The sequence below is a fragment of the Eublepharis macularius genome, chromosome 10, assembly GCF_028583425.1.
Source record: "Eublepharis macularius isolate TG4126 chromosome 10, MPM_Emac_v1.0, whole genome shotgun sequence".
Classification (NCBI taxonomy): domain Eukaryota; kingdom Metazoa; phylum Chordata; class Lepidosauria; order Squamata; family Eublepharidae; genus Eublepharis; species Eublepharis macularius.
In genome coordinates, this window is record NC_072799.1 from 19449308 (window position 1) to 19468600 (window position 19293).

The 19293-nt window shown below is 43.3% G+C and overlaps 1 protein-coding gene across 1 annotated transcript in view; it reads right to left on the bottom strand.

The window, feature by feature from the left end:
- Positions 1-6728: 6728 nt before the first annotated feature.
- Positions 6729-19293, bottom strand: part of PPM1K (protein phosphatase, Mg2+/Mn2+ dependent 1K) — a 28131-nt gene continuing 15566 nt past the window's right edge. The window contains exons 4-7 of the mRNA XM_054989917.1: positions 15658-15823; positions 14088-14232; positions 12236-12370; positions 6729-12062 (exon numbers count right to left, since the gene is read on the bottom strand). Coding sequence (XP_054845892.1) covers positions 11931-12062; positions 12236-12370; positions 14088-14232; positions 15658-15823 — 578 coding nt within the window. The 3' untranslated portion in view covers positions 6729-11930. The remainder of the gene's footprint in view (positions 12063-12235; positions 12371-14087; positions 14233-15657; positions 15824-19293) is intronic.

Below are 19293 nucleotides of genomic sequence, written 5' to 3' on the forward strand. Positions count from 1 at the left end.
GTGGTGTTATTAGGGTAAAATGAGTGATGCCCAGGGTTGCAACCAATGGCACCAGGGCACTTCTAGTGTCCACTTCTTTCTTCCCTAAAGCAAAGGCTTTCCTTCTCCTCATTGGAGCAGGAGGTGCTTCAGAAAAGCTGAGACTTTGCAGGGAGCACTTGTTTGGGAACAGCTGCCTCCTGCATAAAAGGCTTGGAAACTCTTAATATTCTCTTTCTCTAGTTCCAAGGCATGATATAGACATGAAAGTTAAGCTGTTTGAGATTCTGTTCCATTAACCTTGTATGGAACTTTATGTAAGAGAAAATGGCAGCATGTGTCTCCCTATGAAGTATGGTTGGTATGACTTGAAATTGTTTTTTCCTCAGCCCGTTGCGCTACTGACAACTGAATTTTGTTTAACTCTGTGAGATTGTCAAGTGTTATCAATCAGCAAAGCTCTCTAAAATGTTCAGTCCAGAATGCTGTGGCAATGGAGGAGGAAGAGGCAAATTCTGGAATTAATAGGAAAGAAACCAATCATAAATCCAAGACTTTCATAATGCCATTTTATGTCTATCCGGTGCAACCTCATTTACACTGCCGTCGAAAACAAAGTTATCTTCTTCTAAGCCCTTTGAATTCAATAGATTCAATAATTTGTACCAGTTCTTCAATAGGTTCGAATAAATTGTACCAGTTCTAGTTTACGTCTTTGTAAAAATGATATTGTAGATTGGGGGAAAGTATTGGGAAAGGGCAACTGAAAAGATCACAGAGAGGGAACATCTTCCTTACAAAGAATAAGGCTAAAGAAACAGGAGGCGGTGGGGATAATAGAAGGCAAAGACTGCTTTGGACCATCATAAGAGGTACCCTGCTAGTGCTGGACTGGACCAATGTTCCACCGTGACCAGCCTTCTGCTTCAGACAGAGGCCAACCAGTTGCCCCAGAAGGCCAACAACAGGACACAGAGCGCAAGGTTTTCCTGTAATGTTACGTAACCTCCTCATGCCGGTATTGAGAGGTTTGCTCCCTCAGAATATCAGACTAGATGTGATGCAGGAAATCTGTGATTAGACACAAGGGGTCAGATTTGAATTAAGGCTATGATGCTGAGGAAATGGTCAAGGCCTTGTCTCTGCTCCGTTTTTCTGGTGTGGACTGTACCCCTTGAGCAGCAGTTTGTCCCACAGCATACTCTCCCTCTCGTCATCAAACTCCTCCCCTCTCCCGGTCCACCCCCAAATCTCCAGGAATTTCCCAACCTGGAGCCGGCAACTTTTAACACTTGTTTATCTCATCCTTTCTCCAAACAGCTCAGGGCAGCCTACGTGGCTGTCCTCTCCTTTTAAGACTTAGATCTGTGAGGAAGATATATATAAATACCCCAGTCAATCCTCATTATGGGGCAATATCCCTTCACTCACCAGGTGCAGGATACTCCACCTCTCTCTCTCACTCACTCTCTCTCTCTCTCTCTCTCTCTCTGTCTATCTATCTATCCAGGGGTCATTTCGAGGGGGAACACACAGGAATGCAGTTCCAGCACTTCCCCAAAGAGGTCACATGTCAGGTGGCCTCACCCACCTGACTCTCAGACGTTTTGGGCCCATTTCAGCCTGGATTGGGGCTGAAACAGCCCAGATCGGGCCTCTGATGGGTGGTGGATCACTCTCCCACTCAGCAGTGGTCTGATCCTGACCATTTTGGGGCCCTTTTCAGCCGTTTTCAGCCCCTTTTTGCCATTTGGGCCCAATTTCGGCCCTGAATGGCCAGGATTGGGTCCAAAACAGCTAGGATAGGTGATGTCAGGGTGTGTGGCATAAGCAAATCAGTGATGCTAATGACACACTTCCGGCGATGACAAGGAGTGTGGCATATGCTAATTAGTTATGCTAATGAGTTATGCTAATGAGTTCCTCAAGCTCTTTTTCTATGAAATGACCCCTCTGTCTGTCTGTCTGTCTGTCTGTCTGTCTGTCTGTCGGTCGGTCGGTCGGTCGGTCGGTCGGTCGGTCGGTCGGTCGGTCGGTCGGTCGGTCGGTCGGTCGGTCGGTCGATCGATCGATATCTCATTGTCAATAGTTGAATCTAGTGAGAAGTAATATCCTGCAGACGTACTTGTTCAGATAATATTGAACTTCCTTTAATAACTATATACAGTAAAGCAAACAGCAAACAATGACAGAAAACTTGTTCAAGACTTGTACATAAGATAGACAGTTACAGTAACAGACCTTTTTTTAACTGACACAAAAGGAATGTTCATTCACAGCAGGGAGGGGCCAGTTCAACAGCAACAGATAAACAAACTGACACTATACAAAGTATCAAGCCCCCTTTCCATCTGCAAGTACTCTTCACTCTTTCTATTCAAATTAGGCTACAGTGATTTATTCTAACAAGAACAACCCTGTGAGGTAGGTTAGGTTAAAAGAGACTGATTGACCCACATGAAATGACCAATGAGTTAAGAATCCCTTAAGAGACCAGATACTTGGAATTAATTATAGGAGGTGGTGATGGTCTCCAACTTATATGCAAATAAATGCCAAAATGGAAGGCAAATTAAGGAACTCTTATCCCAGATAACTAATGATATAAAGATGCTGGGAGTGGCTTGTAATCTGGCATTTCAAATATATGCTTATGTACATTTATAGGGAACACCACATATACCAAATGCCACATGATAGGTGCTTGCGTAGTGCAACCCCAGTAAATATTGGAGGGCATGACATTACAGAAGTGCAACCTCCTCTCCCACTATGTTCCACCATGGCAGCTTTGTTCATCTGAACACCGCCCTGTAGTTTGGGCAAAATCAACAGCTGCCTGCACATCTACTTTCTCTGTGGTAGCCCCCCGCCTTATGGAATGGCCTGCCTGAGGAGGTCAGGAAAGCTCCCACTCTCTTGGCTTTCTGCAAACTATACAAAACAGAGTTATTCAGCAGGGCTTTCTACTCAGATCATAGGAATGCATCGTAAGAAGTAGCTCAGAGAGATGCTCAGTAGGGACAGGGACTATAGACTATGCTATTGGGTACTGTTTGCTGATGTAGGTATGCTCCTAGCAGGGAGTTTTCACATTGCTAAATATGTCATGTTAATTAGTAATGCTTTTTTTCAGAAGATTTCATCTCTTTGCTTGGCTTTATGCTTGTTTTCAAATTTTCTGCTATGGTACCCTATTGTATCTACTCACTGAATGTCCTCATGGTTGATCACTATTCTGTTTTGCTCAGTTGAATGTCCAAGCTGTTGATTATATTGTATTTCACTTGCACTGTGTAATCTAATTTGAGTGTCAGTGAGAAAAACACTATAAATCAATAAGCAAATAAATAATAAACCTTTCCTGTAGTTTTTAGCTAGAACTCAAAACCAAATTTCTGTGACTACCACTAGATGGCAGTATTTATTTTCATTCTTTGTAAAGAAAGTATGTAGGTGGATTCTTCAAATCTGAGAAAAGTTGAGACATGCTTGATAAACTCTTGAAGTATCTTTATCTATCACTAGTACTCTCTCTACAAGGATAAATGAGGAATCATTAAACATGAATATCTGAAGAAGCTGCATATACAAAATGAGTCAAGAGCCCAGGGAACCTGACAAAGTCATATCCATTGTTTAATAATGTTTATATCCAGTATACACTGTATAGCAAGATTTGAGAGACCAACTAGATTTCTAGCACATCAGCTTTCAAGAGTCAAAACTCCCTTCGTCAGATACATTGGATATTAATATATGGTGTGAATTTGTTCAGTAGTATACTTTCTACACTCTATGAGTATATTTAAACTTCATGTCCCGTATCCATATTTACAGTTCATTATGACATATTACATTGCTTCGTGTACAATTCTATATTTATATATATTGTCACATTGCTGATTCATTTAATATATTCTAATGCTTTCACACAGGTCCTTTTTTGTGGTTGACTTGGATTCCCGTTCTTTTTTGTGCATAGATATTTATTCTCTTGCTATTACTTTCAGCATTCTTGACAATAGTGCAAATATCGTTATGGAAATTCTCCCAGCTGGACAAACTATTGATTTAGCACGTCCTGATTACACGTGTTAGAAAGTATATTCCTGTTGCAGTTCAAAACCTGAGTAGCTCAGTTCTCAGTAAGTAACCTTTACCAGTCAAGTCCAGAGATCTATTAACATTATTCTTTAAAGTGAAGTTTTTCCTGCAGAGAGATTTTTTCTTTTCTGAATTTTGTTTTTGTAGGAGAAGATTATCTGGGAGCTGTAGGCCAGAGGTGGTGTAAATCCATTGAATGAAAATACAGGCTGCATCCTTGGGCCATTTCCACACTACTCCCCTTCATCCGGAACGCTACACAACGTCGCAAAAAAACCTCAGAAGATAGTGTCTTCTCGTGCGAGTTTTGCTCAACGTTGTGCAAAACTCACACAAGAAGATGCTATCTTCCGCGGTTTTTTCACGATGCTGCACAGCATTCCGGATGAAGGGGAGTTGTGTGGAAACGGCCCTTCTTAGAACGTTTTGGTTCAAACCTATAATAATATATACTTGCTACAAAGGTGGGGGGAAGGAAAGAAGTTGGGGACTCAGCACGAATTCTGATTGGAAAGGATAGGCCTCAGTGGTAGCTAGCTGCGCGTGGTGTAAAATAAGGTAATTTCTTTTTTATTTATTCGATTTCTATTCCGCCCTCCCCACCAGACGGGCTCAGGGTGGATCACATCATTTAAAATACAATAAAACATGATTTCATATAATTTTACATAAAACATTATAACTGTCTAAAACTAGTTCTCAACAGTACTAATATAATTTCCAAGGTGGCAGCAGTTCCTGCTCATCTATTTACTTGGCTTCACTTTGGATGTATCAGGCAACAACTAGGCAATTAAAAAACAGGGTGATGGTCAGGTTTACTGGGAGATGTAATTATCCACTTCCTCCTCCTTCAGGCCGGTGGAGGCCTAGCACAGCCTCAGTCATATGCCTTGCAGAACATCTCTGTCTTACAGGCCTGGAGGAAGGATCGCAAATCCTGCCGGCCTCTAGTGTCAGTGGACAGAGAGTTCCACCAGGTCGGAGCCAGGACAGAGAAGACCCTGGCTCTGGTTGAGGCCAGGTGAGCCTCCCTGAGGCCAGGGACCACCAATAGTAGTTTTTCTGCTGATCAAAGTGTCCTCTGGGGCATATTTAAGGACAGGAGGTCTTGCAGATATGCCGGTCCATCTGCTTAGGGCTTTAATTTGGGCTTTAATTGTCTCTAGTCTCTGCTGGCACCTGTGAGTTTGGCTCCCTTTTACTTAGCAGCGTAATAAAATGGATATTTTTGAGAAACAATGTTTGCTGAAGTATCAGGGTGGTAGAGTTGCCAACCTCTAAGGGGTGGCACCAACTTCTAGATTTGAATCCAGTGACATCTCAGAGATCAACATTTTCAGGGTATATGCTTTCAAGAATCAGCTGTATCAGCCTATCAGCTGTCCCAGCCTATCAGCTGTCCCTTCCAAAAAGCAGCTTTAAAAATGGCAGCTCTGTAAGGGTTGCCAGATCCAGGTTGGAAAATTCCTGGATATTTTGGAGGTAGAGACTAAATGGACAGGATTTGGGGAGGGACCTCAGCATGGTATAATGCCATAGAGTCCACCTTCCAAAGCAGCCATTTTTCTCCAGGGAAACTGATCCCTGTTAGAGATCGGTTGTAACTCTAGATCTCCAACTACCACCTGGAGGTTGGCAACTTAGCTCACAGTCTAGGAGTTGGTCTCTGTGACCCACATGAGGGGTCCCTACTCTTGAGCTGAAGCACAGAGATTTAGGGTACACATGACACGATAGAGCAGGTGCTTTCTAACGTGTGGCATACTCAACAGTGCTCGGTCATAGTCTTTTGGAAAGGATACCGTTCTATATATGGGTGACTGCAGCTGTTGCTGGAGCCAGGATAGCTTGGCTTCGGTCCTAGAAACTTGGACTTGAACTTTCATTGCTACACATGAAGCCACACCAGCAACCTTCATTCCAGAAGCAATGAGGTATAGCCCATTTCTCTTCCCTGCAGGAGGGATCTGGGTCACAGAGATAGACATTGGAAGGCAACCGCTTCAATCACAAAGTAATTTGGCTGACTACTGCAGATCTGTAAGGCTTCAGTAATAGATATTTAGTCTAATGAGATAAACCTCAGGTCTGGCCTTGGGCAGGGTTCCCAGTTCTGTACTACTGCCTATTTGTGCCTGTCCTTTTGTAAATGCTTTGGAAGGAACGGCATTCGCTTTCCTGGAACACCTTGCTAGAGATTAAAGGTGTCAAATAGAAATTCAACCCTCCCTGATAATTCAAACCAACCTTCATTAAAATGGAGGTTGAAAACCTCAACCCATGACTTGGATTCAATGAAAGATTTCTCACAAACAGAAGGGGAGTAATTTTCATTGTATCCCCACCCCACGCTGTTTCTGGGGATTCTCTGTCCCCCAAGAGAAGCATTTTGGACTGCAACACGAAGGGGAAAGGTGAGGAAGTGTCAGACAGGGGTTAACCTGTCTGGCATAGAAGGTAGAAGTTACATAGTTGCAGTTTAATGTCTGACAGGGGTTAGCCTGTCAGTTATAGAAGGTAGGGAAGTTACATAGTTTTCTAGCGCTGAAAGGCTGTCAAAGCCAAGAGTTCGGTTCGATAGGAAAAGGGAGGGGCAAGGAATATACACATTCAAGCAAGCCTTTATTGGCATATATAAAAATATAAGATTTTAAATACAGAAATGAGTCCATACAGAATGAGATTAAAATTACAGATAGGAACAGGGCAGCAGTACAGCAAAACTAGTATAGAATATTACTTGTCAGGGGCGTATAGCCATGGCACGGTAGAGAAACTTTGCTACTATTTCAGTTATTTCCCCATCTGGGTTGTCAAGCAGAAACTGGACCTTAAAATCATCAGAAAACTCTGAAAGTTGGGCTAATATAGGATGTAGAAGATCCGGGCGTGGTGCCAGATAAAAAGAGCACTGGAGAAGAACATGGGAGACAGTTTCAACACAGTCCATCAAACAAGGACAACACCCGCTATAATAAGGAATCCCATGAAATCTACCAGATAAAATGGCTGAAGGAAGAACATTAAATCTGGCCAGAGAAAAGGCTCTACGTAAATTGGGAGCCAGGAGTTGGTAAAGGTATACCGCTTGGAAACTTACATTAGGGACAATCCCCAAGTTTAGGGGGATAGTTCTATTAGCAGAACTATAGAGAGTTTATGGCAAGGAATATATAGTCACCATTGTTACAGTTAAACATTCTCGGCAATTGCCTTGTGTTAGTTAGTTGTACTGTGATTCCTGAATTTAAAAAATCCATTTTCTGAATCTGTCTCTGCTTGATCTGATCGGTGCAGATATTTTTGGGAGGATCCATGGAACAGAAACTGGCAGGAAGTCATATCCCATAGACAAAGGTCTCATCCACCCATGGAAACTACCAGTGGATCCAAGCCTGTTTCTAGCATACTCTTGACTTCCAAGATACTGATTCTTTCTCACAACCAGGGTGTGTGACACTCTACCTAAATTCATCAGGACTCTGAAAAAGGCAGACTTTCTCTGATCATTTACTGGATGCATTCATCCATAAAGAACACGAGAGGGATACGCTGCCAGAAGGCAATCTTGGGCACTTTGAAATGGCCTGAATAATGACTTCTAGGAGGAACCAGGTACTTAACACATTTATATATTCAAAACATTTGTGACTCCTTTCCATGCACAATTGGTCCCCAGGGTGCTGAACATCACATTTAAAAAAAATTAAAATAGCGTTGAAAATAAGATATATATAAAATATAATTCAGTAAAATACCATATAACAACATATAACTTGTTCATTTCTATCAAGGCACAAGCAACATTTGCTTTATGGCAAGATTTGATTATCTTTTATGTTTCGAAGTCCGAAGTTTACTGGTTTCCTAATAGGTTTGTTTCTTTAAAAATGCATGAAATGGGCCTGTAGCTTAGTATCTGTGTTCCAGGTTCAGGACTGCTCCTTTAGGAGGTTGGAGCTGTCGTCCGCTGTGCCTTCATTTATACCTAAGCACATAGTCACTTGCCTTTTAGACATGTCAGATCTTGCCATACGGATAAACGCTTCTGCAACTTCCAGATTGGTTTACTGCCATGTACTTTGCATTGCTTGAAAACAATTCAGAAGGTCCCATTTATTTGGGAGCCAGCTGCCTGTCTTCCATTGGGTTGTGGACAGAATGCCCTGCTAGTTACAGTAGCTATGACTTTGCTTCTAGGTTCAACTTGTGGATGCTTGTTCAATTGCTAAGGCCTGGGACTTACAGACTTGAAGGACTATTCATTCCCATACAAGTCCTCCCACCAACCCAGGGATTGGCAACAGTGGCCTTTTTGCACAGGCAATTTTTGCCACTTCTGGGGTTTGGGGTTTCTTCCAAATTCCAGACATTTAACTCTCCCTTCAGATTTCAATGCAGCGTTTCAAGGGTTCTCTTCCGAATTTTCTGCCTGGTCTAATCCAGCAGGGCTCTTCTTACATTCTTATCCTTGCGTCGACTTAAAAATAGTGAACCAACTGAGGACTGAAGGTTAGGGAGATTCCTATACTCCTGCTTGTTTGGTTTTTTAAGCCCATTTGATCCCATGATTTTCACATACCATGCTCAAGCCTCTGAGGCCTGTTTTGTTTGGCATGCAGGTACTCCATGGTGGGCCAAAGATACCAGAAGTGGAAACTGAATGCTAGTCTTTAAAAAGGAGATCTCCTAATCTTTCACATCCACTTCTATCTACCAGGCTACATACCTATGTAATTTATGAAAGCACACACAGCTGAAGAAATAGAACACAGAACTATTAGAAGCAAGTTGTTTATTATTCAGGCAATTTTTAGCCAGCTTCTGTTACAAGATCATTTTTTTGTTTTGTCTTTTAAAGTGGACATTTTAAAGTGAAGTAGCAGCTGGGCTGCAGAATTCAAACACTTTCAAATCAATGGTGACATTCCAGGTTGCAAACAGCCAATTTCATAGTTTTCAAATAACCAGCACTAGCCTTGCCTCTAAGCGGTTTTAGTAGCAACCAAACCTCAGAGACAAGAAGTCTCTGCAGTTCTCCTATCTGCTACAGCAGAAATTATCACCAGCTGCTGGCGGTGGTAAGAGGAACAAGGGATCTCAAACCTTCTAACATCTGAAAGATGAGTAATATGCATATAATACCCTGTTATCATACCAAGGATGACTGTACACGCCCTTTTCCACTCACAACATGACAAGATGCTGGAAGCTCTACTTCATTTACTTCATCAAGGCGTGCATTTAAAAGTGAAAGGGGGTATTTGTTTTTTTGGTTAAACATATTAAAAAAACATTTGTTCTTTTGGTTAAACATATTAGAAAAGCAAAGTTGTCCCTATACATGGTATCTATCAACAATCTGAAATATATTCATGTGCGCAATGGCAGGCTGTGCGACATCGTACCTTAGTGCTTATGTGCACCAGAGACATTCACCACCACCAGAAGTTAAACTTCTAGAGAAGTTCGTAGTGCAAACGTGCATAAACTGGTAGTGTGAACTTCCAGTTTCCTTATGAAAGTGAGCAGAAGCTTGAAAAACAATACAATACCAGTTAACTTGCAACTGCAAAACATTAAGAAGGCATCTACAAAGCGTAAAGTTTTCAAGTGCCAGAAAAATCAGGACGGCCCCAGGTAAATAGAAACCCTCGAACTGGATGGATTCGAAGCAAGCTGATATCACACAACTAACTTTATAGCTTTGCATATTACAAGGGAAAAGGAGATTTGGGATGGGATCCCGCCAGCTTTTTTCACGCCATCTTGGCCAGTTCCACTCGTTATTACAAGTCCTCTCCCACACGGCTTTTGTCCATGAAGATTCCATGATCCCTGGTTTTTGGTGGTCAAAGGGGACACTTTCCTCCTCTTTTGACCAGCAGGTAAGCCAGTTGGATCCAACCCTCTGGGACTTTTAGCAGCACACTGCTCCAGCTTCCATTTACTTCTGTTATTCACCTCTCCTTCTGTTCCAACAGTAGCCAGAATAATGTGCAGGATCCAAAATAAAGCTTTTTTTAAAGAATGGAAAACAAACTTCAAACCCTTGAAAAACAGGAGTTAAGGAAGAAAAGACCATAACAGTCATCCAAAAAAACTGTTATGCGCCACTACAGTGACCTATTCTGACAGCACTGTATATTTACAAATATTATACAAATATAACATTTATATTAGCTAAAAAGACAGTATCAGGGCACTGTTTGCAAAGCGCTTGCTATTTTTCACAATGGAATGACCAACACAAAACATGTGGCCCTAAAAGCAGTACAGATGTTCAACAGCAGCAGTTCACATTGTGACCGGGGTTAGCTAGATGGCTCAGCACTGTATTTCCTAGTGAAAAAATAACTTTACTGGAATTATTCTGTTGTGTGTGTTTTTGAGGTTCTGATGCTTAGCAGAGTTCCCAAGGTCTATCTATCTAGAGCAGTGAGCCTTATGGGGCGGGCACCTGCTGATGTGCTTCCTGCTTCTTCTCCAAAGCAAAGAGCCAATCCTGGCTTTCCTCCACCTTGTTAAATCAGGAGGTAGTGCAGAAGGGCCCAAGAGGAATAATCTCTGGGCCTGCAGGAAGCACCCATTGCAGAATAGCTGCCCTCCATCACAGGATGTCAACACTTGACCTGGAACCTCCCAACACGTTGTGACTGCCATGGCAGCAGCTTTGTGGTGGCACCCACTACCCCTTCCTCAAATTTTCAAAAGTGCCCAGAAACTCAGTCAAGTCGTAGAGAAATTTAACTATCCCTATCATACAGAATTTTAACTGGGCACTCTAGACTGTATCCTCAGGCAGCGGACATTCGGATTACAGTGGAAGATTACCAAATCTGGAACTTAAATGTCCAAGTATCCCTGACAAAATCCACCCCCCACACACACACCTGTTAATTTTGTGCATTTGAGGCAGAGTTGTTCAGGGACTTGGAAGTGAAAGAAAATTAGCCATTTTAACATGAACTTAAAATTTTCTTTTATCACTTAAGAGGGGTTTTTTTAAAGCAAGGCTGATTTCCTAGTATCCTCCTCTGAAGAAAAATATAAAACAATGAAAATCACGTCATTTTCATTCTTCTAAAGGTATAGTATGTTTCCCCCTTGTTAATGTCCAGCCCTCACCTTTCTCTAGGGCCATAGCGGGTCCCTTTAACTCTATACTGGCCAAGGTCTCCACAAGCGAAGTAACAGGCATGTGCTTCAAGCCAAGGGTGAAATTCTCTCCATTTTGGAAGAAAGAGACCCAAGAATAGCAGCCGCACAGCTGAGTTTCTACCACTCAACTTGCACAGTATGGTCTCCGTCAGGCCTGTAATCATGAGGGAACCTCAGACTAGCTTTGTATCTGAAATTCACACTGGTTTAACTTGGAGCCAATGGGCTACACAAACCAGCATGCAGCCACTGGTGCAGCTCTCGGTCTCCCACTAGTTGGTTTTCTCTGACCTCCTTAAGCAGGCCATTCCTGCAATAGTGGGGGAAGAAAAATGCCACTGCTTCCCACTGCTTCTGGATTCATTGTGCAAATCAAGAGAGCTTGGTTATGACAGACTCTCAACCCTCTAAATGTACAAGGCATGTTAAATAAAGCACCTAGTACAACATCCCAAAACAGATGTCAGCCACAAACTAGGATCCTTCTCCAACCTTGATGACGGAGGACGGGAAAGTCGTTGGACTAAAATAAGCAGTTGTGTGGCTGTTGTTTAAAAGGCAACACATAACCCAGACAGAAAGCACTAGGCTGGGAAGAAAGATGGACATCTACAGGTTGAGTCCCTTCTTGTAAGCGTCCTTCATCACAGCGTGTTCAACACCCGGGCTGCAGAAGGCCTTCATGCCCATCTCCCACTCGAGGCGAAGCTCCGGCTGAATGAGAAGCTGATCTCGGAGTTTTTGTATTTGCCCCAAGCTCCAAAGGGCACAACAATGGCAGTGCTGTTATCTTCCGTCCCATATTGTACAGCCTGACAAAGAGAGGACAAGACAGAGGTTTAGCTGTCTCAACTATCCCAGTTTGTACAAAAACGTTCCACCGCACCACAAAAGGGATCCAAGCACGCTTAGCTTGTTTGCTTCAGACAACTGCCCAGTGGAAAAACCACACTGTCCCTAGTTCAGTCCAGCAGCAGCCACTTACCTGCTCGGTAACAATCTGAGCTGCTTCGGTGGGATCATGACACTGGCTGACGAAGTCGCAGATCTCTTGGCTGTTCACCATGAAGTTGATGCCATCTGTGGTGAGGACCAAGAAACTGTCGCTCGCATGCTGCAGCTGCAGGGACACAAGCAAACAGGCATCGCCCAGTTTGATAGCAATCTACTAGAAACTGTTAGATGAATGACATACATTATTACTTTTAAAAGATGGAATATACTGCAAGCACTCCCCTCCGCCAGTGGAATGGAGCATGGCAGGGACAAGTTTTGCACCTCCCTCTTAAATGCACCTCTGATTACAAATAGCAGACTCTAATGGGAGCCATCGGGAATAGAATCTACTCCTATATGAATATATGAAGTTGCCTGATGCTACAGGTCATATTATTAGTCCATCTAGCTCAGTACTGTCTACACTGAAAGCACTTCCCTAGGTCTTTACTTGCTAACTGGAGTGCTAAAACTGGGGATGGCCAAGAACTGAACTTTCTGAATTTCAGAATTTATTACGGTCCTTAGACCAGCAAAACACAAAACAAGGGGATCTTCTGAAGGGAGGGCTTGCCATCTGGCAAGGGGAAAGGCCCTCCGCTGTCCAGGGATCTCTAGTCTGTTCTGCTGGGGCAACTATATATTTAACTCGTAACGGAGCCAGGAATGTTGGTGAGCTCCTTACGTCACACTAGCACCCAACACTTCTCTGTGTCAATGCAGCAGCTCCATCTCTAAACTCTGGCCCCTCACCTACATTCTTTTCTGTTTCTATTTGCAAAGAAAATTTGCCTCTTGATTTCATTGACTGGATAACAACAAGCCTAGAAGACTGAATATTTTTACAGTGCAATCCTAAGCATAGTTACACAGCCTGCTAAGCCAGTTGTCTTCGATGGACTTAGAATGGTATAACTTTGCTTAAGACTGAAATGTTAATGTCCATAGTATTTTAAATGTCCATAGTTATTTTAAACATCACCAGGGCTTTTTTCCCAGGGGGAATGCGGGGGAACGGAGTTCCGGAACCTCTTGAAAATGGTCACATGGCTGGTGGCCCCGCCCCCTGATCTCCAGACAGAGGGGAGTTGAGATTGCCCTCCGCGTCGCTCCAGCGGCGCAGAGGGCAATCTCAACTCCCCTCTGTCTGGAGATCAGGGGGCGGGGCCACCAGCCATGTGACCATTTTCTCCAAGGGCAACCCACTGAGTTCCACCACCTCTATTCCCAGAAAAAAGCCCTGAACATCACCCTTACAATCCTGTGACAAAGGACACTAAAATCTCCATTTTACAGACAGAGAGTGCCACTGCTTCAGTTTCAAGACCAGTTTTGGGCCACATCTGTTGATCTAGGAGAGGGCAAGCTTCAGGTGATACACACAGCCCTACCTATTTGTATTGCTAAAGTCAGCTTTAGTGCTACCTACATTTTGCATAATTTCAGGTGGGCAGTCATAGTGGTCTCCAGTAGAAGAACAAGAATGGAGTCCAGTAGCACCTTAAAGACCAGCAAGGCTTCCAGGGGATAAGCTTTTGAGAGTCAAGCTCTCTCCATCAGATAACTGGACTCGAATCAGGCATTTTGCATGTAATCAAGCACTCTGATTTTGGGAATTTCCAGAGGATGTATTTTAAAAATGTTGGGCATGCCAACTCAATGTGCACAGCAGCCTACAAACTGCTGCTCATATAACAGCACAAACATCGGTAGCCAAACCCAGAATGGGGGTGGAGGTGGGGGATGGTATTGGCAGTGAAAATTCCTAACACAAAATTGTTACCAGTACCACCCACGGGCTTTCAACTTAAGAAAGCATATAGCCTCGGCAAGCCTCTTACCTGAATCCTTTTTGTTTCTGGTTCTGCTATCACACCACGTTGCTTAAGATCGAGGTCACCAATGCTTCGTGTCATTGCAAGCCTGCCATTTACATGAGGCTGTCCTAAGCTGTTCCAGGCAACAAAGCCGCCAGATTTCTTGATTCTTTGCACATGCCAGAGAGAGAGGGAGATAACAGCAGAGAGATTATTCTCTGTCCCTTCTTCATAAAATATGCCCAGAGTAGTTTACAGAACTTATAAATGGTTTATACAGAATCCAAACAACCAGCTTATGTGGCTGCTACCCACCACAGACTTTCACAGCTTAGGTGTATGAAATGATTTTGGAAGACAACTGCTCAGTCTTCCATTTCCTTTCAAGGAAGGTAGTTCCATTAGGATGGCTGCCATGAGGTTCAGTTAAATACACACCACTTTTCAGAGATCTTAGACCCTCTCTGATAGGAGTACCTGTAATTTGCTCAGCCCAACATGGGAATCCCTGATATGAAGAAGAGAGCTCTGACTCTCAGAAGTTTACACCCTGAAAATCTTGTTGGTCTCTAAGGTGTCACTGGACCCAAATCCTGCTGTTCTACTGCAGACCAATCTGGCTACCCACCTAAAACTATCCTAATGGGAATCCCTAAATGCCCACTACAAATGTCTAGGATATTGCAGGGCTGGCATCAGTTTGGTGTATTGGTTAAGAGCGTGGGACCGCTCGGGAGAACCGGGGTTGATTCCCCACTCCTCCGCTTGAAGCCTGCTGGGTGACCTTGGGCTAGTCACGGCTCTCTGGAGCTCTCTCAGCCCCGCCCACCTCACAGGGTGTTTGTTGTGGGGATAATAATAACAACATGCTTTGTAAACCACTCTGAGTAGGCATTAAGTTGTCCTGAAGGGCAGTATATAAATCGAATGTATTATTATTGTATTATTATCAAGTATGTCATGTTGGAAAAGTGAATTTTCCTGCATGATGTAGTGGTTAGACTATCAGACTAGAATCTGGGGGAGGCAGGTTCAAATCCTTACGCTGCCATAGAAGCTAGGGCCAGTTACCCTCTGTCTAACCTTCCTCTCAGGATTGTTGTGAGATAAAATGGAAGAGGGGAGAATGTTGTAAGCAGCTTTGGGTCTCCGTTCAGGAGAAAAATAGTGTGTAAATAGCTAAATAAAGAAATAAAATCTACTGATTCAGATTCAATTTGGTTTTGTACAAGAGTCCAGGAAACAACACAAACCAATACTGAGGCTAGGTCCCTAAACCCACTTATGAAGAAGACCTCCTCTTAAAATAAGTGTCATTTTCCCATTCATGTAGTAGGTTTAGAAATGAAGCGTTAAATTAACTGTTCTGGAGACGCACGGCCAACTCTACAATGAAGTGGGGTGAGGTGGCGGCCTCAGATGCCACGTGTATTTGGAGGTGCAACCTCTACCTCTCTCTGGAGGGAGAGGAGATAATGCTCCTTCTCTTCTTTGTTCTTTCAGTACAGCCTGGAAACAGGGATTCCTGAATTCTTACAAGATGCCAAGAAAAACTGAAATGTCCGCATAAGTTGATTTGCGGATAAGGATGTACCTTTGTTTCTCATCCTTTCTTTCAGGAGTGTGATCGATGGTCAACTTCAGAGCTTTCCCCTTGCGACACAGAAGGGCACGGCTGTCACCAACATGGGCCACGACCAGTTCTATCCCATCCCTCAGCAGGGCCACGGTTGCCGTGGTCCCGGCATTCAGTAAGGTAGCTATAACGGTCACAGAAGACACTGTTAGCACCTGAGCACTATTCCCTCCTGTCTCTTTTACATTTTAAACTGTCATCCACTATTCTATTACCAGGAGACTCACTGCTGTACAGCTCAAAGCTATGAAAACAGGAAGAAGAGATGTCACGTGCACAGAAAGGAGGAGGAACACTTTTCACAACATGGCTGCATGCAAGGGGGCAAGTGTGATACTAACAGGAGAGGTCCTACTTTAAGAGTTTTTCAACAAGGGTTCAGAGACATTTCCAGCACTTCACTTTCCCCAAGTGGTATGGCAGGGTTAGACTAGGTTGGGGAGGCCCAAGTTTGAATCCCTGCCATGGAAGTTTGCTGGGTGACCTTGAGTCAGCAAATGTCTGTCTATCTGTCTCTCCCGCCTCCCTCCCTAACCTGCCTCACAGGGTTGTTGTGAAGAAAAAATGGAGGAGGGGAGAAAAGTATTGTAAGCTGCTTTGGGTAGAAAAGCAAGATTCAAATGTAGGCACTGCAAGCTTGTGCTGACGAAGCTAAGAGCTCAGAAAGCTCAAGAGGATGGCAGCTGAAGAAAAGCTGAAAGCATTTTTCTCTACTGCTACTTTATATATATATATAAAGTATATATATATATATATATATATATATATATAGGTGGAATCCTTTTTCAGAGCCAGATAAGGTACATCTGAACTTTGCAACTACACCAGTCTGAAGCTGGTTTGAAATCAGTGTAGTTCACAAAGCTGCCCCCCAAGACTTCTGGGAACTGTAGTTTTCTGAAGGTTCTAATCAACGGGTATAGTTGCCCATGCCCTTTCATGCATCAGTAGGTTCATGGGATGCAGGTCTACAGGAAGAGAGGATTTGAGAAGCACCAAAGATCTCTCCCACAAGAACCACAATGCTCAGAGAGTCCAGAATTCCCCTTCCCCTATCTACAATAAAAGGGTGACAAGAAATGCATCAAAACTTGTTGTGGAATGAACACACTAAGGAATTAGATAGAAAAGAAAAGAAAGCTACCAAAAAGGTACCTAGAACTAGGCAATATTATGATTGTCTTTATTTAAAACAGGTATTGTTACTGCAAGAAGGATCTGCAGCTCAGTAAAGGGCTCTCAAACTCCACCGTAACTAAATTTCAGGAGAGAAATTTCCCTTTTCCCTCAGATGTGACAACATAAGTCTGCCTTTCAATTCTCCAGCATGGGCAGTCTGATATGGCCAAACAACTCCCATGAAGTCCAAAGGGTCTTACTCCAAAGCAGGCATAGGATTACTAGTTTAGTTTCACCCTCTGCATTTTTAAGTATCATGAAGTGGCTTACAGCATTTCCATACATGATCAACGGTAGCAGAGAAGTGGAAGATTGCATAATATTTTTAGGTAGGCAATTCTAAGCTTTAATACTGCCAGTAAAATACCTGTTTTAAACCAAGAAGTTAAATAGGACATAGCAAAATGTCAAAAATTGAGGTACTCTTGCCTTTACCTCCTTCACCCCCTCTAAATATTAAAGGCCAAATCTTGAGATCACTACTAGCCCCTCCCCCCACCCATTGCATTCCTTGCTTTTGGAACTGAGGCACCATTTTTAGCAGAATGCTAACAAAATCAGGAAACACTGAATATGTGAAACCCCCCTTTGCACTCCATGCAAAGCGGGAACAAAGCAGCCTGAATCTATGTATGCGTATAAGCTTGCTCAGGGCTTTTTTTCTGGGAAAAGAGGTGGTGGAACTCAGTGGGTTGCCCTCGGAGAAAATGGTCACATGACTGGTGGCCCCACCCCCTGATCGCGCGGAGGGCAATCTCAACTCCCCTCTGTCTGGAGTTTGGGGGCGGGGCCTCCAGCCATGTGACCATTTTCAAGAGGTTCCGGAACTCCGTTCCACTGCGTTCCTGCTGAAAAAAAGCCCTGAGCTTGCCTATGTTCAGAATTCATTTGGAACAGGCAGACCAAATCCTCCAGAGACCAGAAAAGTTTTCTGTTACTGCAAAAAATAAAAACACTGAGGAATCTGTGAAGATGTTGCTCATTAAACCTACTGCAGAGCCATCAGGATTCTTTCAGAGGGTATGAGCATCCAGTAGGCTTTGCCTCAAAGATAGATGAGGCAAGTTTCACAGATCTTCTTTTTAAATGTGGCATAACCACGGTAAGGTGTGGAGGTCTGTTTGGTGCAATTACTTGTTTTGTAAGTTCTCTAGCATGTGTCAGGATCATGGCTAAATAGAATTGCCAGGCAAACAGCCGGAGAATGCAGGGAGGCAACAGTGTGACATTACTTCCAGGAAAACTTGGAAGGGTCATCATGCTCCTAGTTGGTCTTTAAAGTGCTACTGGATCCAAATCTTCCTCATCTGTAATGGTAAATGGTATTACACAGAATATGTAACACCATGTACCTGGAGAGAGATCACAGAAAATGTGCAGGTCTTGGATTCAGCCCCAGACATCTCTAGTATCTTGAGACACAGAGTCGGGAAAGGCCTCTGCCAGAGATTATGGAGGGCTGCTATTCATTAGCATGAACTGCACCAAGCTAAGCTGACCCAATGATCTAACTAAGTATGAAGCAGTTTCAATATACCAGCTGTGATGCAAGGAGAGCAGTTCCTACATCACAGTGTATTTAAGACAAGATTCAGTTGGATCAACAAGCATTTTATAGTTGGTGCTAGCCAGAGGATTTAAAAGTAGATACACTCTTTTCCACTGGGCTTTCTGCACAGGAGCCCTTTACCAAGTTCTATTGGAGTGGAGCTTGGTCGCCTAAATCCCCTAAGTAGTAGCGCAGTTCCAAAACCAAGGAATTGTGTTCTTCATTAAGATGTTAACTCTTTACTACTATTGAGTCTAATCCAGTCAGCAAAAAGAGCATTGGTTGTTGTGGATTTTCTGGGCTTTATCGCCATGGTCTTGGCATTGTAGTTCCTACAATGCCAAGACCACAGCGGTACAGCCTGGAAAATCCACAACAACCATCATTCTCTGGCCGTGAAAGCCTTCGACAAGAAGAGCATTGCTTTGGAATGTTAACAGATTTCTTGTTTCCTAAACAACAGAAATACAAAATCTTTCAATAGGTATCTTAACACTCACTGGAAATTTTTAGAGCATGTCATCTCAACTAATATGACAAAGTGGATGTGGGAACCTTCCAGTAGTCCAGGCTAGGAACCCGCCAGACTCCTTCACCTGGGACCAAATTAAGCTGTTCTTTCTTTCCACTGAAGCCCAGCATATAGACTCCCGGGCCTCCAGTTCTAGAGCTGCTGGTCGGGTACAGTGTCTGCCACAAATAACATGTACACAGAGGCAAATAGGAAATTCACCCAGGAAGTTTTGCTCAAAATTAAAATAGAACCTGCAACACTTGGGAGGATCAGAGCTGCAAAAAAAAAAGCAGAGCATCCATTCCAAGTTAGAGGACTCTGCTTAGAGATCTTTATTTTTTAATTCTTGTAT